Source organism: Bos grunniens, chromosome 1 (assembly GCF_055505025.1).
Source record: "Bos grunniens cultivar Pamir isolate PY7600 chromosome 1, Bosgru_T2T1.0, whole genome shotgun sequence".
Taxonomy (NCBI): domain Eukaryota; kingdom Metazoa; phylum Chordata; class Mammalia; order Artiodactyla; family Bovidae; genus Bos; species Bos grunniens.
In genome coordinates, this window is record NC_141165.1 from 114,674,697 (window position 1) to 114,698,500 (window position 23,804).

At 37.4% G+C, this 23,804-nt stretch overlaps 1 protein-coding gene and 1 pseudogene across 1 annotated transcript; both read right to left on the reverse strand.

Moving 5' to 3' along the window:
* Positions 1-1,507: 1,507 nt before the first annotated feature.
* Positions 1,508-2,455, reverse strand: LOC147380117 (olfactory receptor 5K1-like). The gene has a single exon (XM_086414347.1). The coding sequence runs from the start codon at positions 2,453-2,455 to the stop codon at positions 1,508-1,510; it is 948 nt and encodes a 315-aa protein (XP_086270473.1).
* Positions 2,456-14,012: 11,557 nt separating this feature from the next.
* LOC147380118 (olfactory receptor 5K1-like) lies at positions 14,013-23,804 on the reverse strand (annotated as a pseudogene).

Genomic DNA, 23,804 nt, shown 5'->3' on the forward strand with positions numbered 1-23,804 from the left:
TTTTCCTCTAGACATAATTTTTTTCTTCATTTTTTAAGGCACAGGTTACCTCTGATGCTGCTAAGGAGTAAACACTTTAGGCTACAAGAATCTCCTTTTTTTGGAACTCCCAAGCACGTGGGGAAAAAGTAATAATTGATTCAAATTCTGGCTAAATCTGATGAACTTGGGCAAGCTCCTCAATACTGCAAAGTATGAGGTTTTTACTGATGAAAAGCATGAAAATATCACATCTGATAACTTGGCAGGTAATATATATGAAAGGTCTAGCTTAGCACCAACCATAGAACAGGTTCTAAGTATAAATTGGTTTTTTCTTCTATGTTTGCACATGTAAAGATTAAAAATATTATTCTTTAGATATTTAAATTTTTACTATTTTATGCCTCATTTTTGCTTTATCAGGACCTGCAACTTTTTGTTAATGCTATGTATATACCAATACTTTACCTTGGAATCAGTCCACGTTGGTGGTATTCCTAATAACAAAAAAGACAGATAATAATATCAGAGAGAAAAAGCTTTATTTAAGAATATATTCAGGTGTTGAGTTGTCATATATGATGGTCATCCAATCAAACTATATGAAATTATCAAATCCATAGTGATGTCAGTATAATTAGCATCATCTTCAGGTACAGAATTATTCACCACAAATTTATAGATACTCTATTTCAGAGAACTTGACAGAAAATTGACTATAGTACACTAAAGAGGAAAATATTCTTGACTTGTGAATATATATTCTGTGTGATTTCATATTCAAACAAAATCTGTTGAACAAATTGAGAATAAAATGAAATATATAGTTTACTTCTGTCACATGGTGATGCTTAAGATGAGACTAATATTTGACAACTTGGGATATAAGGGAGCTTGTAATATTATGCCTTGGGATTCCTGAAATTTGCCAAAGATATTGAATGGAGGTGGCTTTTATATGAATGGAGGTGACTGGCTTCAAACTGTTGGCTTAGACAGCAAAGAATCCACCCACAATGTGGGAGACCCAGGTTTGAACCCTGGGTTGGGAAGATCCCTGGAGAAGGGAATGGCTATCCACTCTAGTATTCTTGCCTAGAAAATTCCATGGGCAGTGGAACCTGGCAGGCTTCAGTCCATGGGGTTACAAAGAGTTGGACATGACTGATAGACTAATACTTTCACTTTTGATTCTTAGCATTTGCTGAATTTGTTGAAGATTTTAAGTTATTATACTTTGAAATACAGTTACTAGTGTAACTGATTATACTGTGACACAATTGTGACCTCAACTGTAATTATTCAGTTTATCCCTAATGAAACTAGTAGCTTAGATTTAGAAATATATTTACCATACTCTCTTCTTTTGAACATCTTTATTTGACTAATACATCATCATGTTTTAGTAATTCAGTGTTATATATGTCATGGCCTTTTCCCACTTTCTTGCTGTTCCTTGATTTTGGAAGTTTAGTGACATTATAATCAGTTGTCCATAAGGATGATTGATATTTGTTTCATAAAGTTATAAATTCTTCATAATTTTTTTCATAGCATTTATGACTTCCTTATTTCTTAGACTATAAATAAATGGGTTTAACAAGGGAATCACCAGAGTATAAAAAATAGCAACAGGTATATCTTTATCTTCATCATTAACTGAATTTGGTCGAACATACATGAAAAGAAGGGAACCATAGAATATTGAGACAGAGAGAAAATGGGATGCACATGTAGATAAGGCTTTGCCTTTACCCTCTTTGGACTTCATCTTGAAAATTGTGAAAAGAATAAAAAGGTAAGAGATTATTACTGTGGTAATAGTGAAGACTAAAACTGACCCTGCAAAGATGAATATCATCAATTCATTGATATAAGGATCCACACAAGAGTGTCTGTATAATGGAAGGACATCACACAAAAAGTGATTGATTTGATGAGACTTACAGAAAGTTAGCCTAAACAGAAGTCCTACTTGAATCATGGGATGAATGTTTCCAGCTATGTAGGCCCCTGTGGTCATCTGAATGCAGAGTTTCTTTGACATCATGGTGTGGTACTGCAGTGGTTTGCAGATGGCCACATAGCGATCATAGGCCATTGCTGCCAGGAGAAAGCAATCTGTAGTTTCAGCAAGGCAGAGACAATAAAATTGTGCCATGCATTCATAGAGGGAAATCATTCTGTCTTTAGAAAAGAGGTTCTCTAGTATCTTAGGGGTAATGGCACAGGAACAACAGGAATCCATCAGCGCAAGATTCCCCAGAAAGATGTACATCGGTGTGTGAAGACGATGCTCTGTGATTATCAGTGCCACCAGGCCAAGATTTCCCACCATGGTGATCAGATAGATGGTAAAGAACACCTGAAACAGAAGGGTCTTCAGCTCTGGATGATTTGTAAATCCTATCAGGATAAACTCTGTTGTCAAGGAGTGGTTATCCTCAGTCATATCCACCTTTTCTGTTGACATAGGAATTGTGGAGATAAGATTTGAAATTATAATGTCAATAATTTTCCCTTCAAAAAATTTTTTTTTATATATTGAATAGAGCTCTTCCTTATTTCCTCTGGGAAACAGGGACACATACCTGTATAAGACATTCATTTCTCTGTAATGTCAGCTTTTATGATCTTGATTCTGAAACTCAGATTTCCCAAGAATATTTTGGTAATTCTAGGGAGGATGCTTACAATGGAAAAGGCTTGTCTTTAAGAATTTATGAAGAATACTATACGTATCAGTGTGTGCGTATGTGTGCTCAGTTGTGTCTGGCTCTTTGCGACCCCACTGACTGTAGAGTGTAGCCCACCAGGCTCCTCTGTCCATGGAATTTTCCAGGCAAGAATACTGGAGTGGGTTGCCATTTCCTTCTCCAATTCATATCCAGGACACTCATATTTGATTCAGCATTCCCAAATAACATATGTCAGTTTTTATATTAGAGGTCCTTAAATATCAAGTCACTTTATATATATATATGTGTGTGTGTATGTATGTGTGTATGTATGATTGTGTGTGTGTGTATATATTAAATTGAGCAATATTTTTCACACACCCTCTCAGTAGAGGGTATGTTTAAAATGTGTACACAGATATGTTAAATTTATATCTTAGGAATTGCATGAAAATCACTAAGGGTTAAGGAGAGGCCTGTTCTTCTTAAAGAAAACTACCTTGGAAAGCTAAGAAAAGAAATACCCATAGCTTATCACCTCTTTTATCTGTTTTCCCAGGGTCATGCTAAATCCATTATTCTCTTTGAAGGTACCCAAATATCTAAATCCTTTCCTCCTTTATATTAAGCATAATTTTTATATATGATACTTAATGAAGTTTACTCAGTGCCCCAGACTGTATACCAGTCTCCATTTGTTGAATGATCAAGAGTGTCTTATATACCCGATACAAATTAGAATTGCTTATGTAAAATCCAATATTGCTTTTGTTTCATGTGTGCATGCACAATTTCTTATGTTTAAATTTATTTATGTTTAATTCCAGGATAACTGCTTTATAATATTGTGTTGGTTTCTGCCATACATCAACATGCATCAGTCATAGGTGCACATATGTCCCCTCCCTCTTGAAACTCCCTCCCATCTCCCACCCTATCCCACCCCTCTAGGTTGTTACAGAGTTCTGGATTGAGCTCCCTCTGTCGTACGCTAGATACTTTGAGGTTTCCTGTGACTTATACTACTATAACAGCTGTGGAGAGCTATGGGAAAAAAGCATGATTGACTCCAGTCCTATGTCCAGTTCAGTGACCTGGGATGGGTGAACTTGTTTTCAGTATCCTACCAAACATCCTTAATGAACTATTTGGTGTCTGAAAATTGAAATTTGATTATGAAGAATAGTTTACAAAGGATAGTATTGAAATTCATTGTTTAAAAAAATTAGCGTCTCTTTCTTTTACCTGAATTAGTGTATCTACTATTTTACTAATTCCTGGGAAAATTATGTAAGATTTTCTGAAGTATGTCACAGTATGTAAAAGCTAATAAATAAAAGAAAGCCATGCCTTTATACTTTAGTTTTCTAACACTTAGGAAGAGAGAAAATCCTTTAAATCTTAATGTGATTTATGAGAACAAATCTTGCTTTTCTTTTAAAGGCTATATTCTATTATTATTTAGTGATCTACAAGAACATTTTGACTGAGTTTCAATTATATAAATTCTTCAGTCAAAATGGTTTATTTGAATTCCAAACTACAGGCAATGGCTGAAAGTTTTCTTTATTTTTTTGTTTTAAAATATTTAATAGCTAAGATAGAAAAAACTTTCTGTATGTAGTCCTTAATGATATAACAGAATTATATTCTGTTCTTTCCTGTATTTTTTGAAGTTCTACATTATAATCAGAGAGGTCAGCATAAATTGCAATAAATTTTCTCATCCTAGTTCCCATAGTTTTCAGTTTTGAGACTAGCTAGAATGATAACTAGTTGAAATCTAGCAACAACAAAAATGCTCAATGATTCAGAAAAATAAATATTAATTGACATTAATATTAAAGTAAAAGTGAACTAGACTATTCCTCTTACCTTGATTTCACTAAGTGGTTTGTAACACCTCATTGTTTGCTTTATGGTTTAGGTTTACTAGAATTTCAGAATATAAACCTCTAACACATTTGGGATTAAAAGAATAAATAACTGGAAGGCTACTAATAGGCCAGTGTCAATAATTATTTTCCATGCAAATGTAAATTTTCCATCAAATGCTAAAGGGATTTCCTTGCAATGTTGCAATGACCTCACTGTATTTCTATGGGGAGATTAGGTCACTATGACATACACTCCTCCCTCCATGGGATTCTCTAGGCAAGAGTAATGCAGTGGGTTGCCATTTCCTTTTCCAGGGGATCTTCCCAACCCAGGGATCGAACCCAAATGCAGGTCCTCTGCATTCCAGGCAGATGCTTTAACCTCTGAGCCACCAGGGAAGCCTGACATACACTACCTAACTTTAATTAAAGATGACCTGTGGTTCGGGAAGATCCCCTGGAGGAGGAAATGGCAACCCACTCCAGTATTCTTGAAATGGCAACCCACTTCAGTATTCTTGTCTAGAAAATCCCATGGACAGAGGAGCCTGGTGGGCTGCAATCCATGGGGTTTCAAAGAATCAGACACAATTTAGCCACTGAGCATGAATGAAAAATTTAAAGTGAAAGACCTTCATTAAAGTCAGTAAGGTAATTTGAGATCATCTTGCTGAATCTTATTTAACTGACCTAATTTTTATGATTCTTTGCATTCTTTGTGTAAAATGTAAAATGGTCAGAAGAGGTTGGTTTCACCTCCTACTGGATGAATTAATATGTTTATGGGATTAATATGGTTTATGAAAGATGATTGGATTTGGAGGTGTAGAAAATTCAGCCACGGTATCAACTTCTTCCCTCTGTGAGTTGACTTTGGCTCCATGTCCTCCAAAACCCATTTTGGAAACTTTGATGTTATTAATATTATATATTCCTACATATGAATTACTGAGACTATTCTCTTTTCTTTTAAATTTACAGCAGCTGCATTTGTCTTTATTATGCTGATTCCCCCTTAATTCTAATAATCACTCTTCAGCATGCTGTATATTTGTTAGTACATCTATAATCAGTCACTCATCCCCCAGTCTCTATGAGCTTAAGAGGGAAGAGATGTCTCTCTTATGTTCATTTCTTTAATTTTAACACTTGAATAATATGGGACACTTTCACGTGCTGAACAAATATTTGTCTGATGATGAAAAAAGATAATACTCCCTTGCTCATGTATTTGAAATGGTCTTTGGTTCGTTTTTAAACAAATACTTTCCCTTATTTTGCCAGCCCTGTTGCTGCACAGTTGCTTTCTTCCTCTCACCACAGGGCACTTGACCATGTACATTCCTTCGCTCTTCCTCTGTGCACCTGCTTCATTAATTTGCTTGTTCCTCATCTAAAATATCTTTTTCTCACTGTCTATCACTGCAGTCCTACTCATTCTTGATCTCAAATGAGATCTCTTTCTTAAGGATTTTTCTAGTCCTCCCTCTAAATTAAAAGGTTTTCTTTTTCCTGGTCTTTGTGATAATTACCTGCCTTTATAATGCATTTGTGACTTTATCAAATATGAATTGTATATGTTATGTGTCTTAATTGTAAAGACATTGGCTAAATATTCGTAAGTCACATCTTACATCTTTTGGGCTCCTGACAACGAAATGAGTTAGATCCTTAATACAAGCTGCATTGATTTTTCAAATTTCAGTTGTTTAACCTTAAATCAAATATTTACAATATACAGGGTGTTGGAAACAACTGTGGGTAGAATAAGCACAGGATAAGGAGTTCTTAGATTTTAGAAATGGCTCCTGAAAAGAAGTTCATAATCTAGTGGGGAGAAAACAGTTACGTTGGTAATGAGGAAACAACTCAAGCTGTGGTATAAAAAAGTATAAACATATAATATGGAAATAAGGAGAATGAAATGAATAGAGATCTGAAAGAAGAAAAAAAGATTTTTTCATTGAAAGTATCATTTCACATGAACCTTGGTGGATAAGTAGCATTGTACTACATGAAGCACATGTGGAAAAGAAACAGCAGATTGGAAGCATATGTTAAATTTTGAAAGGTTGAAATAGCAAGACCAAATTACAAAGTGGATAGTTTGGCTGAAGTATATGCATACATGATATAGGAGATATTTACAGTATCTTACTTATACGTACTTATAGGGCATGGGAAAATTGAAAATTGTTGTGTTTGGGTCCTTCCCTGATAATTCCCTGAAGCCTCTCAGTAAGGTCAAAACCAATGCTAAAAGGAAACTCCAAAGAGCATCTAATTATCTGCCTAACCAAGCTGTGGTGTTTGGTACTATTGAAAATCTTCAACTTTGGTTCTGTGGTAAAACTCACTGCTTCTGTCTTCCTGAGTGTTCCATCTCAGTTTTAATGCTGGGTTGTGTTTCTCTCTTTGCTTTTACAGTGTTGTGTTCCCCTTGGTTCTGTACTTGACCAACTTCTCTTTCATTCTCTGAGTTTCCTCCAGATTATCACATCTACTTGTATATTTCAGTTATATTCCATCTTCTGATGATTTCACTATAGGAGAGTAACAAGACTCATTTTTGGTTTTAATTTACAACCCCTTTTATTTTTATCATCTTTTATGTATTGCTGTTTTACTTTTTAGTTTTATTTTATATTGGAGTATAGTTGATTTTTAATGTTGTGTTAGTTTCAGGTTACAGCAAAGTGATTCAGTTATACATATTTTTATTTTATCTTTTTCAAATTCTTTTCCTGTTTAAGTTGTTGTTGTTCAGTCATTAAGTTGTGTCCGACTCTTTGTGACCCCATGGACTGCAGCACACCAGGCCTCCCTGTACCTCACCATCTCCCAGAGTTTGCTCAAGTTCATATCTATTGAATCACTAATGCCATCCAACCATCTCATCCTTTGTTGCCCTCTTCTCCTTTGCCTTTGATCTTTCCCAGCATCAGGGTCTTTTCCAATGAATTGGCTGCTCGCATCAGGTGGCCAAAGTTCTGGAGCTTCAGCTTCAGCGTCAGTCCTTAAGATGAGTGTTCAGGTTGATTTCCCTTGGGATTGACTGCTTTGACTCCTTGCTGTCCAAGGGACTCTCAAGAGTCTTCTCCAGCACCTCAATTCAAAAGCATCAATTCTTCAGCATTAAGTCTTCTTTATGGTTGAACTCTTACTTCCATATATGACTATTGGAAAGATCACAGCTTTGACTATATGGACCTATGTCAGCAAAGTTATGTCTTTGCTTTTTAGTATGCTGTCTAGGTTTGTCATAGCCTTTCTTCCAAGAAGCAAGCATATTCTAATTTCACAGCTGCAGTTACCATCTGCAATGATTTTGGAGCCCAAGTGAAAATCTGTTACTGTGTCCACTTTTCCCCCTTCTCTTTGCCATGAAGTGATGGGACCAGTTCCATGATCTTAGTTTTTTTTTTAAATGTTGAGTTTTAAGCCAGTTTTTTCACTCTCCTCCTTCATCTTCATCAAGAGGATCTTTAATTCGTCTTCACTTTCTGCCATTAGAGTGGTATCATTTGCATATCTAAGATTGTTGATATTTCTCCTGGCAATCTTGATTTCAGCTTGTGATTTATCCTGCCCAGCATTTTGCATGATGCACTCTGGATATAAGTTAAATAAACAGGTGAGAATATACAGCCATTTCGTACTCCTTTCCCAATTTTGAGCCAGTCATTTGTTCCATGTAAGGCTCTAACTGGACTTCCCTTGTGGCTCAGCTGGTAAAGAATCCGCCTATAATGCAGAACACCTGGGTTCAATCCCTGGGTTGGGAAGATCCCCTGGAGAAGGGAAAGGCTACCCACTCCAGTATTTTGGCCTGGAGAATTCCATGGGCAGTATAGTCTATGGGGTCACAAAGAGTTGGACATGACTGAGTGACTTTCACTTCATTTCACTTCAAGTTCTAACTTGCTTTTTGATCCTTATACAGGTCTCTCAGGAGACAGGTAAGATGGTCTCTGGTATTCCCATCTTTTAAAAAAATTTCCTCAGTTTGTTTTGATCCACACAGTCAAAGGCTTTTGTGTAATCATTGAAACAGAAGTCGATGCTTTTCTGGAATTCCTGGCTTTGCCTATGATCCAGTATGTTAGCAATTGGTCTCTGGTTCCTCTGCCTTTTCTAAACCCAGCTTGTACACTTGAAAGTTTTTGATTCAAGTGCTGCTGAAGCCTGGCTTGAAGGATTTTGAGTACTAGCTTACTAGCATGGGAAGTGATTGCCATTGTCCGGTAGTTTGAACATTCTTTAGCTCTAGCTCTGCCCTTCTCTGGAATTGGTATGAAAACTGACTGTTTTTAGTCCTGTGGCCAACGCTGGGTTTTCCAAATTTGATGATAGCACTTTTGAGTGCAACTCCCTATTGAGTGGAGCACTTTAACACCATCATCTTTTAGTATTTTTTATTTTATATAGCTCAGCTGCAATTCCATCACCTCCACTAGCTTTATTGGTAGTAATGCTTCCTAAGGCCCACTTGACCTCACACTCCAGGATGTCTGGCTCTGAGTGAGTAATCACACCATCATGGTTATCTGGGTCATCAAGACCTTTTTTCTACAGTTCTTCTATATATTCTTACCACCTCTTCTTAATATTTTCTGCCTCTGTTAAGTCTTTACTGATTCTGTCCTTTATCATGCACATCCTTGCATGAACTGTTCCTTTGATATCTCTAGTTTTCTTGAAGAGATCTCTAGTCTTTCCCATTCTGTTGTTTTCCTCTTTTTTTTTTTTTGCATTGTTCACTGAAGAAGGCCTTCTTATCTCTCCTCGCTATTCTCTGTAACTCTGCATTCAGTTGGGTATATCTTTTCCTTTCTCCCTTTCTTTTAGCTTCTCATCTTTCCTCAGTTTTTTGTAAGACCTCTTCTGACAAACACTTTGCCTTCTTGCATTTCTTTTTCTTTAGGATGGGTTTATTCACTGCCTTCTGTACAATGTTATGAACTTCAGTCCATAGTTCTTCAGGCATTCTGTCTACCAGATCTAATCCCTTGAATCTGTTTGTCACTTCCACTGTATAATCATAAGAGATGTGATTTAAGTCACACCTGAATGACCTAGTATCAGTCCCCACTTGCTTTAGTTTAAGCCTCAATTTTGCTATAAGGAGCTGATGAGCTGAGCCACAGTCAGCTCCAGGTCTTGTTTTCACTGACTGTATAGGGCTTCTCCATCTTTGACTACAAAGAATATAATCAATTTGATTTCAGTATTGAACATTTGGTGATGTCCCAGTGTAGAATCATTTATTGAGTTGTTGAAAAGTGTGTTTGCTGTGACCAGTGCATTCTCTTGGCAAAGCTCTATTAGTCTTTGGCCCTGCTTCAGTTTGTACTCCAAAGTCAAACTTGCCTACTACGCCAGGTATCTCTTGACTTCCTTCTATTTCATTCCAGTTCCCTATGATGAAAAGGACATCTTTTTTTGGTGTTAGTTCTAGAAGGTCTTATAGGTCATCATCAGATCAGATCAGATCAGTCGCTCAGTCGTGTCCGACTCTTTGCGACCCCATGAATCCCAGCACGCCAGGCTTCCCTGTCCATCACCAACTCCCGGAGTTCACTGAGACTCACGTCCACCGAGTCAGTGATGCCATCCAGCCATGTCATCCTCTGTCTTCCCCTTCTCCTCCTGCCCCCAGTCCCTCCCAGCATCAGAGTCTTTTCCAATGAGTCAACTCTTCGCATGAGGTGGCCAAAGTACTGGAGTTTCAGCTTCCGCATCATTCCTTCCAAAGAAATCCCAGGGCTGATCTCCTTCAGAATGGACTGGTTGAATCTCCTTGCAGTCCAAGGGACTCTCAAGAGTCTTCTCCAACACCACAGTTCAAAAGCATCAATTCTTCGGCGCTCAGCCTTCTTCACAGTCCAACTCTCACATCCATACATGACCACAGGAAAAACCATAGCCTTGACTAGACGAACCTTTGTTGGCAAAGTAATGTCTCTGCTTTTGAATATGCTATCTAGGTTGGTCATAACTTTCCTTCCAAGGAGTAAGCATCTTTTAATTTCGTGGCTGCAGTCACCATCTGCAGTGATTTTGGAGCCCAAAAAATAAAGTCTTGACACTGTTTCCACTGTTTCCCCATCTATTTCCCATGAAGTGGTGGGACCAGATGCCATGATCTTCATTTTCTGAATGTTGAGCTTTAAGCCAACTTTTTCACTCTCCACTTTCACTTTCGTCAAGAGGCTTTTGAGTTCCTCTTCATTTTCTGCCATAAGGGTGGTGTCATCTGCATATCTGAGGTGACTGATATTTCTCCCGGCAATCTTGATTCCAGCTTGTGCTTCTTCCAGTCCAGCATTTCTCATGATGTACTCTGCATAAAAGTTAAATAAACAGGGTGACAATATACAGCCTTGATGTACTCCTTTTCCTATTTGGAACCAGTCTGTTGTTCCATGTCCAGTTCTAACTGTTGCTTCCTGACCTGCATACAAATTTCTCAAGAGGCAGATCAGGTGGTCTGGTATTCCCATCTCTTGAAGATAGAACTGGTCAACTTCATCTTTGTTGTTAGTAGTTGGGGCATAGACTTGAATTGCTGTGAAGTTGAATGGTTTGCCTTGGAAATGAACTGAGATCATTCTGTTGCTTTGGAGATTGTGCCCAAGTACTGCATTTCAGACTCTTGTTAACTATGACGGCTACTCCAGTTCTTCTTAGGGAATCTTGCCTACAGTAGTAGATATAATGGTCGTCTTAATTAAATTTGCCTATTCCTGTCCAGTTTAGTTCACTGATTGCTAAGATGCTGATGTTCACTCTTGCCATTTCCTACTTGACCATGTCCAATTTACCTTGATTCATGGACATAACATTCCAGGAGCCTATGCAATATTGTTCTTTACAGCATCAGATTTTACTTTCACTATCAGACATATACATAATTGAGTGTCATTTCCGCTTTGGCCCAGCCACTTCATTCTTTCTGGCACTGTAGTATAATTGCCCTCTGCTCTTCCCCAGTAGTATATTGGACACCTTCTAACCTGGGGGCTCATCTTTTAGTGTCATATCCTTTTGCCTTTTTATACTGTTCATGGGATTCTCACTGCAAAAATACTAGAGTGGTTTGTCATTCCCTCCTCCAGTGGACCATGTTTTTCTCAGAACTCTCTACTATATCCCATCCATCTTGGGTTGCCCTGCCTGGCATGGCTGATAGCTTCATTGAGTTACATAAACCCATTTGCCACAAGGCAGTGATCCATTAAAGGGCCTGTTTAGGTTACTGCAGAATATCGATCAGAGTTCCATGTGTTGAATAGTAGGTCCTTGTAGGTTAACTATTTTAAAATAGTAGAGTGTACATGTCAATCCCAAACTCAATTTATCCATTCCTCAACATTTTCCCTTTGGTAACCATAAATTTGTCTTCTAAGTCTGTTTCCGTTTGGTAAATAAATTCATTTGTATTATTAAAAAAAAAAGATTCCACATAGAAGTGATTTTATATGTATTTGTCTTTCTCTTTCTGACTTACTTCACTTAGGAAAATCTCCAGGTCCATCCATGTTGCTGCAAATGGCCTTATTTCATTCTTTGTTATGGTAAATTATATCCCGTGGTATATGTGTTCCATATCTTGTTTATCCATTCTTCTGTGGATGGACATTTAGGTTGTTTCCATGTCTTGGCCATTGTAAATAGTGCTACAGTCAACATTGGGGTGCATGTATCCTATTGAACCTTGTTTTTCTTCAGACATATGCTCAGTGAAGGGATAGCTCTGTTTTTAGTTTTTTAAGGAACCCTCATACTCTTTTCCATAATGAATGTACCAATTCACATTTCCACCAATAGTGTAGGAAGGTTCCCTTTTTGAAACACATTCTCCAGCATTTATTGTTTGTAGACTTTTTGATGATGGCCATGCTGACCATGTGGTGTGTGGTGATACTTCATTGTAGTTTTGATTTGCAGTTCTCTAATAATTAGCAATGTCAAGCCTCTTTTCATGTGTCTCTTGGCCATCTGCATGTCTTCTTTGGAGAAATGTCTATTTCTTCTGCCTATTTTTTGATTGGATGTTTGTTTATTTTAATATTGAGCTATATGAACTGTTTGTAAATTTTGGAGGTTAATCCATTGTCAGTCACATCATTTGCAAATATTTTATTCTATTCTGTGAGTTGTGCTTTGATTTTGTTTATGATTTCCTTTGCTGTGCAAAAGTCATTTGAGTTAATTTGGGTTCTATTTGTTTATTTTTGTTTTTATGTCTCTTACTGTAGGAGATGGTTTGAAAAAGATCTTGTTGCAATTTATGTCAAAGAGTGTTCTTCGGTGTTTTCCTCTAAACATTTTATAGTATCTGGTCTTAGATTTAAATTATTAAATTTTATGATTAATGATTAATAATAAATGCATTTAATAAATTTGAATTGTTATATTTAAAATTAAATTTAAATTTGATATTGTTTTATATTTTTACAATTTTCCACCTCATTTTTGCTTGATCAGAGCCTAGTGATTTTTGTTTGATCAGAACCTGGTGATTTTTGTTAATGCCTTGAATGTATCAATAATTTATCTTGGAGTCAGTCTTAATTTGGTGGTATTCCTCATAACAAGCAAGACAAGTAACAGTATCAGCGAGAAAAACTTTATTTAAGAATATATCTATGTATTGGATTGTCATATATGATGGTCAACCAATAAAACTATTTAGAAATATCAAATCCATAGTGATGTCAATATAAATAGCATCATATTCAAGTATAGATTTTAAAATCACAAATTTATAGATACTTTATTTCAGAGAGTAATAGAGTAAATAAAATACTTAATTTTAGAGAATATTGACTAATAATTAAGATGAAAATGTTCTTGATTAGCAAATATATATTCTGTGTGGTTTCATATTAAAAGAAAACCTGTTGAACAGACTCAAATTCAGAATCAAATGAGACATAAAGACTACTTCTATCACATGATTCTTCTTAAGAAAAGTTTAATAGTTGAAAACTTGGGATATGTGAGAGTTTGCAAATTTTTGCCTTGGGATTCCTGAAATTTGCCAAAAATATTGAATGGAGGTGACCTCATATATATTGACTTCAATTCTTAGCATTTGTAGAATTTGTTGAAAATTGTAACTTACTTGGACAGGGAAGCCTGGCATGCTGCAGTCCATGGGGTCACAAAGAGTCAGACACGACTGAGCACTGAACTGAACTAATACTCTGAAACATAATTTCACATAATTGTGACCTCAAGGTTAGTTAGTTCATTCCTCATGAAACCTCTAGTAGCTTAGCTTTTGAAATGTATTTACCACACTCTCTTCTTTTAAACTTGTTTATTTGCCTGATACATCATCACGTTTTAGTAATTTAATGTTATATATGACATGGCCATTCCATTTTCTCAATATTCCTTGATTTTGAAAAAAGTTTAATGACATTACAGTCAGCTGTCCATATTGGATGATATTTGTTTCATAATTTTATAAATTCTTCTCAATAATTTTTTTCAGAACACTTATTACTTCCTTATTTCTTAGACTATAAATAACTGGGTTTAACAAGGGAATCACTAGAGTATAAAAAATAGCAATAGATATATCGTTATCATCTTTATTACGTGAATTTGGTCAAACATACATGAAAAGGAAGGAAGAACTATAGAATGTTGAAACAGAGAGAAAGTGGGCTGCACATGTAAGGTTTTGCCTTTTCTGTCTTTGGATTTCATCATGAAAATTGTGGAAAGAATAAAAAGTTAAGAGATTATTACTATGGTAATAGTGAAGACAAAACTGACTCTACAAAGATGAATATCATCAATTCATTGATGTAAGGATCCACACAGGAGAGTCTATATAATGGCAGGACATCACAAAAAAAGTGACTTATTTGATGAGACCTATAGAAAACCTCTTGATGAAAGTGAAAGAGAAGAGTGAAAAAGTTGGCTTAAAACTCAACATTCAGAAAACTAAGATCAGGGCATCCTGTCCAATTGCTTCATGGCAAATAGATGGGGAAACAATGCAAACAGGGAGAGACTATATTTTGGGCTCCAAAATGACTGCAGATGGTGACTGCAGCCATGAAATTAAAAGACACTTGCTCATTGAAAGAAAAGCTATGACCAACCTAGACAGTATATTAAAAAGCCTAGACATTACTTTGCCAACAAAGGTCCATCTAGTCAAAGCTATGGTTTTTCCAGTACTCATGTATGGATGTGACAACTGGACTATAAGGAAAGCTGAACACTGAAGAATTGATGCTTTTGAACTGTGGTGTTGGAGAAGACTCTTGAGAGTCCCTTGGACTGCAAGGAGATCCAACCAGTCCATCCTAAAGGAAATCAGTCCTGAATATCCATTGGAAGAATTGATGCTGAAGCTGAAACTCCAACACTTTGGCCACCTGCTGTGAAGAACTGACTCACTAGAAAAGACCCTGATGCTGGGAAAGACAGAAGGCAGGAGGAGAAGGGGATGACAGAGGATGAGATGGTTGGATGGCATTACTGACTCAATGGACATGAGTTTGAGTAGACTCTGGGAATTGATGATGGACAGGGAGGCCTGGCATGCTGCAGTCCATGGGGTCGCAAAGAGTTGGACATGACTGAGTGACTGACTGACAGATAGTTAACCTAAAGAGAAACCCTACATGAATCATAGTATGAATGTTTCCAGATATGTAGGCCCCTGTGGTCATCTGAATGTAGAGTTTCTTTGATATCATAGTGTGGTACTGCAGTGTTTTGCAGATGGCCACATAGCGATCATAGGCCATTGCTGCCAGGATAAGGCAATCTGCAGTTTCAGCAAAGCAGAAAAAATAAAATTGTGCCATGCATTCATGGAGTGAAATCATTCTATTTTTAGAAAAGAAGTTCTGTAGCATCTTTGGGGTAATAGCACTAGAACAATAGGAATCCATCAGAGCAAGATTCCCCAGGAAGATGTACATTGGTGTGTGAAGACAATGATCTTAACTATCCTCAACATTCAAGGCCATATATGACACATCTACAGCTAACATACTCAGTGGTGAAAAGCTGAAAGCATTTCCTTTTCTTCCTTTTCTGGAAGAAGATAAGGTTGCCAACTCTCGCCACTTCAGTTCAACATAGTCCTAGCCATATAAATCAGAGAAGAAGAAAAGATAAAGTAATTCAAATTGGAAAGTAAGAAGTAAAATTGTTACGTTTGGCAGATGATGTAATACTGTACATAGAAAATCCTAATGATGAAATTGGAAAACTTAGAGCTTGTCAGTGAATTTGTTAAAGTTGCAGGATGCAAACTTAATATACAGAAGTATGTTACACTTCTCTATACTAACGATGAAGTATCAGAAAGAGAAATTAAGAAACAATTCCATTTATCATCACATCAAAAATAAAAAAATAGCTAGAAATAAACCTATCTAAGGAGGTAAAAGTCTGGTACTCAGAAAACTGTGAGACATGGAAGAAAGAAACTGAAGACAGCACAAAGAGATTGAAAGATATACCGTGTTCTTGTACTGAAAGAATTTATATAGTCAAAATCACTATACTAACCAAAGCAATTTACCTATTTTTCAACCCCCATCAAAATACTAATGACATTTTTCATAAGCAAAAAATGTTTAAATTTGTATGGAAGCACAGAAGACTCCAAACAGCCATAACAATCTTGAAAAAGAAGAACTGAATTGGTGGAATCATGTTCCCTGTCTTCAGAGTATACTACAAAACTACTGTATTCAGAATTGTATAGTACTCGCTAAAAACAGACATGTAGATCAATGAAACAGAGAGTAAAGCCCATAAATAAACCCACATACTTATAGTCACTTAATTTATGGCAGAAGAGGCAAGAATACACAATGGAGAACAGACAGTCACTTGCAGAAGCGGTGTTGGGAAAACTGGACATCTGCATGTAAAAAAAGGAAACTTGAACATTCTTCAACATTGTAGACAGAAATAAACTCAAAGACATGAATGTAAGACCAGATTAAAGACCTAAATGTAAGACCACATACTGTAAAACTTCTACAGGAAAATGTAGGTAGAACAGTCTTTGCCATAAATTGCAGCAATATTTCCTTAAATTAATTTACTAAAACCAAAGGAAACAAAAGCAAAATTAAACAAGTGGGGTCTAATTAAACTTAAAAGATTTTGTATAACAAAGGAAACTGTGGACAAAATGAAAAGATAACCTAGTGGGAGAACATATTTGCAAATGAAAGTGAAAGAGGAGAGTGAAAAAGTTGGCTTAAAGCTCAACATTCGGCAAACTAAGATCATGGCATCTGGTCCCATCACTTCATGGGAAATAGATGGGGAAACAGTGGCTGACTTTATTTTTTGGGGCTCCAAAATTACTGCAGATGGTGATTGCAGCCATGAAATTAAAAGACGCTTACTCCTTGGAAGAAAAGTTATGACCAACCTAGATAGCATATTGAAAAGCAGAGACATTACTTTGCCAACAAAGGTCCATCTAGTCAAGGCTATGGTTTTTCCAGTGGTCTTGTATGGATGTGAGAGTTGGACTGTGAAGAAAGCTGAGCACCGAAGAATTGACACTTTTGAACTGTGGTGTTGGAGAAGACTCTTGAGAGTCCCTTGGACTTCAAGAGATCCAACCAATCCATTCTAAAGGAGATCAGCCCTGGGATTTCTTTGGAAGGAATGATGCTAAAGCTGAAACTCCAGTACTTTGGCCACCTCATGCGAAGAGTTGACTCATTGGAAAAGACTCTGATGCTGGGAGGGATTGGGGGCAGGAGGAGCAGGGTCGAGAGAGGATGAGATGGCTGGATGGCATCACTGACTCGATGGACAAGAGTTTGGGTAAACTCTGGGAGTTGCTGATGGACAGGGAGGCCTGGCGTGCTGCAATTCATGGGGTCAAAAAGAGTTGGACATGACTGAGTGACTGAACTGAACTGAACTGATGATTGATAAAAGATATTATTAATATCCAGCATATATAAAAGTTTCATATAACTCAACATCAGAAAAACCCAAATAACCTGATTTTTTAAAATGGACGTAAGTACTGAATAGACTTTTTCCAAGGAGGAATTGCAGGTAGCCAACAGGCACATGTAAAGGTGCTCAATGTCACAAATCATCAAGGAAATGGAAATTACAACTGCAGTAAGTTATCATATTACACCATTCAGGATGGCTATCATATGAAACAATACAGATAACAAATGTTCAGAAGCATGTGGAGAAAAGGGAACCCTCATACACTGTCAGTAGGAATGTAAATTGGTGCAGCCAACAGTATGGAGGTTTCTCCAAAAAACTAATAACTGAACTGCCATTTGACCCAGCAGTTCCACTTCTGGGTATACATCTGGGGAAAAGCCCATTAATTCAAAAAGATACACGTACCCCAGTGTTCATAGCAGCATTATACAATTGTAAAGACATGGAAACTAGTGTCTACTAACAGATGAATGGATGAAGAAGTGTACACACACACACACACACACAGTGGAAAAGTACTCAGCCATATAAATAATGCCTTTTTACCATTTGTTGTTTTATGAATGGACTTGAAGGGCATTGTGCTAAGTGAAACAAGTCAAACTGAGAAAGACAAATACTGTATGATATCACTTACATGTGAAATCTAAACTATGCAGTGAACTAGTAAATATTAGAAAAAGAAAGACTCACAGATACAAAGAACAAACCAGTGGGGAAGTGGGGAAGGAGAATATAGAGTTAGGAGAGTGGGAGGTACAAACTATTTGGTGTAAGAAAGCCTACACAGATGCATTATATAACATGGAGACTAAAACCAATATTTATAATAAGTAGAAATGGAGTGTAACCTTTGAAAACTATATAAAATATAAAAATTATCAAATAAATAAAAAAATGACATTTAACTGAATTCTTGATGAAAAATAAATCACTATAGAGGACAATCTGGGAAAATTGGGAAAAGTTCAGATGTGACTTTCATATTTGGTGCTGTTAAATTACATAGAGATTATAATGACATTATGATCATGTAGGAAATGTCTGTGTTCCTTTGAGATGTATGTTGAAGTATTTATGGGTAAACTGTCATACTGTTTACATGTATCAGTTCAGTTCAGTTCAGTTCAGTCGCTCAGTCATGTCCGACTCTTTGCAACCCCATGAATCGCAGCACGCCAGGCCTCCCTGTCCGTCACCAACTCCCGGAGTTCACTCAAACTCACATCCATCGAGTCAGTGATGGCATCCAGCCATCTCATCCTCTGTCGTCCCCCTTTCCTCCTGCCCCCAATCCCTCCCAGCATCAGAGTCTTTTCCAATGAGTCAAGTCTTCGCATGAGGTGGCCAAAGTACTGGAGTTTCAGCTTTAGCATCATTCCTTCCAAAGAAATCCCAGGGCTGATCTCCTTCAGAATGGACTGGTTGGATCTCCTTGCAGTCCAAGGGACTCTCAAGAGTCTTCTCCAACACCACAGTTCAAAAGCACCAATTCTTCGGTGCTCAGCCTTCTTCACAGTCCAACTCTCACATCCATAAGTATATATGTATGTACACATTTGGAGATGGCTTACCAGTCAAATGTAAAATGTTAATAGTTGTTTAATATTGATTTTAAAAATCTCTGGGCATTCTCTTAACTTTGGTATGTTTGAAATTTTTCAAATGTATTTGGCAAAACCAATACAATATTGTAAATTTTAAAAATAAAATTAAATTAAAAAAATAAATTTGGAGGAAAATATCATTTATTCATAGCATTCTTGAATTTCTGTCCTATCCACTAGATAGCTTAGCTTCTTGGAAGTTTTCTTCTCCTGCTACTTTAACTTCTCTGTCCTATGTGATCCTCTCATGGCTCAGATGGTAAAGAATCTGCCTGCAATGCAAGAGACCCAGGTTCGATCGCTGGATCAGGAAGATCCCCTGGAGAAGAGAATGGTTACCCATTCCAGTATTCTTGCCTGGAGAATCCCACGGACAGAGGCAGACTGCAGACCATGGGATCACAAAGAGCGTAACTTGACTGAATGACTAACAACACACTATGACTTTGTGGTTAGAATATAGACTCTGAAGCTAGAGAGCCTGGGTTTGGTTCCTGAGCTCCACCTTAGTATTTTTGTGGATAAATTTTTAAAGTGGAATTATACAGAATTAAAATAGAGTAAGGAAGGTAAAAGACAATAGATGTAGATGAGTAATATTCTATTGTATATAGGTAGCACATGTTCTTTATCCATTTTTATGTTGATGGACATTTAGGTTGCTTCTATGTCTTGGCCATTATAAATAGTATTGCAATGAGACTATCATATGATATAGCTTATATGTGGAATCTAAAAAAAATGATACAACTGAACTTATTTACAAAACGGAAACAGACTCATGGACTTAAAGAACAAACTTAAGGTTACCAGTGGGGAAGGATGGTGGAGAGGGATAGTAGGGAGTTTGGGATTGACATGTATGCACTGCTGTATTTTAAATGGATAACCAATAGGGACCTATTGTGTAGTGCAGGAACGCTGCTCAATATTATGTAACAACCTAACTGGGAAAAGGATTTGAAAAAAAATAGATACATGTATATATATAACTGAATCACTTTATTGTACAACTGAAACTAACACAAGACTGTTAATCAACTGTACTCCAATATAAAATAAGAAGTTAAAAAAAGATAGGTGTGAATAATACCTGAATGGATACTACTGAAGAGTAATTTGTAAACTAAAGACTGTCTGATGATTATTTAAAAATAGACTATGAAAAGGGGAGGTAAGGCAAGATACATGAATGTATCAATTAACATTTCCTTAGTTATAAATAATGCATCTCTTCCAAAGTTAAACATTAAGAAGAGCTGTTAGATTGTAAAACCAGGTGAATTTATGCCAGTGACTCTGGGTCTGTTTCTCTGTGACTTCCTCAGCTATGCCATCCGTTGTGTATTGACTTTATCTCCAATCTGGTTTCCTTCTTGATGGCAAAATACACATCAGTTCAGCCGCTCAGTCGTGTTCAACTCTGCAAATCCATGGACTGCAGCACGCCAGGCTTCCCTGTCCATCACCAACTCCTGGAACTTACTCAAACTCATGTCCATTGAGTCGGTGATGCCATCCAACCATCTCATCCTCTGCCATCCCACCATCTCATCCTCTGCCATCCCCTCCTCCTCCCACCTTCAGTCTTTCCCAGCATCAGGGTCTTTTCTAGTGAGTCAGTTCTTCACAGCAGGTGGCCAAAGTATTGGAGTGTCAGCTTCAGGATCAGTCCTTCCAATGAATATTCAGGACTGATTTCCTTTAGGATGGACTGGTTGGATCTCCTTGCAGTCCAAGGGACTCTCAAGAGTCTTCTCCAACACCACAGTTCAAAAGCATCAATTCTTCGGCACTCAGCTTTCTTTATAGTCTAACTGTACATCCATACATCCATACATGACTACTGGAAAAACACATCTAGTTGTGCCATCCTCAGCCAAAGCCCACCATATCCATCCTGTAAAGTCAGACGCCTGAAGACTGTGAGTAAAAATACACATTAGTCAGTTCAGTTCAGTTCAGTCACTCAGTCATGTCCGACTCTTTGCAACCCCATGAATCGCAGTGTGCCAGGCCTCCCTGCCCATCACCAACTCCCAGAGTTCACTCAAACTCATGTCCATTGAGTCGGTGATGCCATCCAGCCATCTCATCCTCTGTCGTCCCCTTCTCCTCCTGCCCGCAATCCCTCACATATATTGTGCCATATATCATAGTCACATACCATGACTCGAGGGAGAGACACTATCCTTTTTGTGAACCTCTTTTCAAATAAATGATACTTATTTTCCAGATAGTTCTAGACAATAAATTTTTTTTGGTCTTGTTATCCTCGAGTCAGTCACATGTTCTTCTCTTAACAGATCTCTGGTGCTCCAGTGTTGCTAAGGGTTGGGGAGTGGTGCAGAGGTACATAGCTCAAATTTTGGTATCCTTAGGAAAGGGAAACTAAATCAATGCATACAAGCCTGAAAACTAAAAATATCCATTAAAATAGACAGTGAATATAGAATGTGCAACATACCTCTAATTCATAGCTTCTCATAATTTTTGGTATCTAGATTTCTTTTTAAATAAGCAGGGTGACAATATACAGCCTTGACTCCTTTTCCTATTTGGAACCAGTCTGTTGTCCCATGTCCGATTCTAACTGTTGCTTCCTGACCTGTATACAGGTTTCTCAAGAGGCAGATCAGGTGGTCTGGTATTCCCATCTCTTGAAGAATTTTCCACAGTTTATTGTGATCCACACAGTCAAAGGCTTTGGCATAGTCAATCAAGCAGAAATAGATGTTTGTCTAGAACTCTCTTGCTTTTTCAGTGATCCAGCGGATGTTGGCAATTTGATCTCTGGTTCCTCTGTCTTTGCTAAAACCAGCTTGAACATCCGGAAGTTCATAGTTCACGTATTACTGAAGCCTAGCTTGGAGAATTTTAAGCATTACTTTACTAGTGTGTGAGATGAGTGCAATTGTGCGGTAGATTGAGCATTCTTTGGCATTGCCTTTCTTTGGGATTGGAATGAAAACGGACCTTTTCCAGTCCTGTGGCCACTGCTGAGTTTTCCAAATTTGCTGGCATATTGAGTGCAGCACTTTCACAGCATCATCTTTTAGAATTTGAAATAGCTCACTTGTAATTCCATCACCTCCACTAGCTTTGTTTGTAGTGGTGCTTCCTAAGGCCCATTTGACTTCACATTTCAGGATGTCTGGCTCTAGGTGCGTGGGAGTGATCATACCATCGTGATTATCTGGGTCATGAAGATCTTTTTTGTACAGTTCTTCTTGATGAAAGTGAAAGAAGAGAGTGAAAAAGTTGGCTTAAAGCTCAACATTCAGAAAACTAAGATCATGGCATCCAGTCCCATCACTTCATGGGAAATAGATGGGGAAACAGTGGCTGACTTTATTTTTCTGGGATCCAAAATCACAGTGGATGGTGATTGCAGCCATGAAATTAAAAGATGCTTGCTCCTTGGAAGGAAAGTTATGACCAACTTAGATAGCATATTAAAAAGCAGAGACATTACTTTGCCAATAAAGGTCCATCTAGTCAAGGTTATGGTTTTTCCAGTAGTCATGTATGGATGTGAAAGTTGGACTATAAAGAAAGCTGAGTGCAGAAGAATTTATGCTTTTGAACTGTGGTGTTGGAGAAGACTCTTGAGAGTCCCTTGGACTGCAAGGAGATCCAACCAGTCCCTCCTAAAGGAGATCAGTCCTGGGTGTTCATTGGAGGGATTGATGTTGAAGCTGAAACTCCAATACTTTGGCCACCTGATGCGGAGAGCTGACTCATTTGAAAAGACCCTGATGCTGGGAAAGATTGAGGGCCAGAGGAGAAGGGGATGACAGAGGATGAGATGGTTGGATGGCATCACCGATACAATGGACATGGGTTTGGGTGGACTCCGGGAGTTGGTGATGGACAGGGAGGTCTGGCGTTCTGCAGTTCATGGGGTTTCAAAGAGTTGGACATGACTGAGTGACTGAACTGAGATTTCTTTTTGCTTATAAAGTGTCTTATGACCATAAAGAACTTTGTTTATGTGGATTATATCTATCCATTTTACAATGTTAGAAATTAAAATTTACTAATTCATTCAAAAATAAAAATAATAAGCCTATTACATTAATTTACATAATTATACTAAGCTATATTGAAGGAGGGCTCAGAGGGAGGCCTAAAAACTCTTCCAGAAAACCTGGCTGCAGTGAAATGTTTATTGAAGTCCAAATGTATCAGGTACCTTATTAAGTATTGGTGATATGGAATTGATTATGTCATGTTTGATATTTGTAGGGAAAAGATAGGCTTTCATTTTATTATCAACAGTTCCAGTTTACTATTTATTTTCATTAAAATGTTTCTATCTGTGCATTCCCCTCCATTTAGAGTATTCTCCAGTTTCAGTTCTTCTCATCTACTACATGAATTATTGAAGTTAGCCTTCTTGCTTTAAGTCTCTTTCTGATTAGCTGCAAGATCAGGATTCTGAAATATACAATGATATTGCTCTGCTCCAAGGAGACTTCAGCCTCTAAGATTAAGTCAGATTCCTTAGGGTGGCCTTTAAGATTGTCAGTAACTGATGCACCTCCCCTGTTTTCCCCACATTAACTGATAGCTCTCTCCGACTGTTTTGTTCATTTTTTGATTCCATCCCATGGTTCACCTTCATCCTCATTCCCAGAGCCACTCTGTTTTCCATAAACATTGACATCAGCCAT

What these genes read in the sequence shown, in the direction of transcription:
- LOC147380117 (XM_086414347.1), bottom strand. Translation starts at nt 2,455, where the DNA reads ATGTCAACAGAAAAGGTGGATATGACTGAGGATAACCACTCCTTGACA.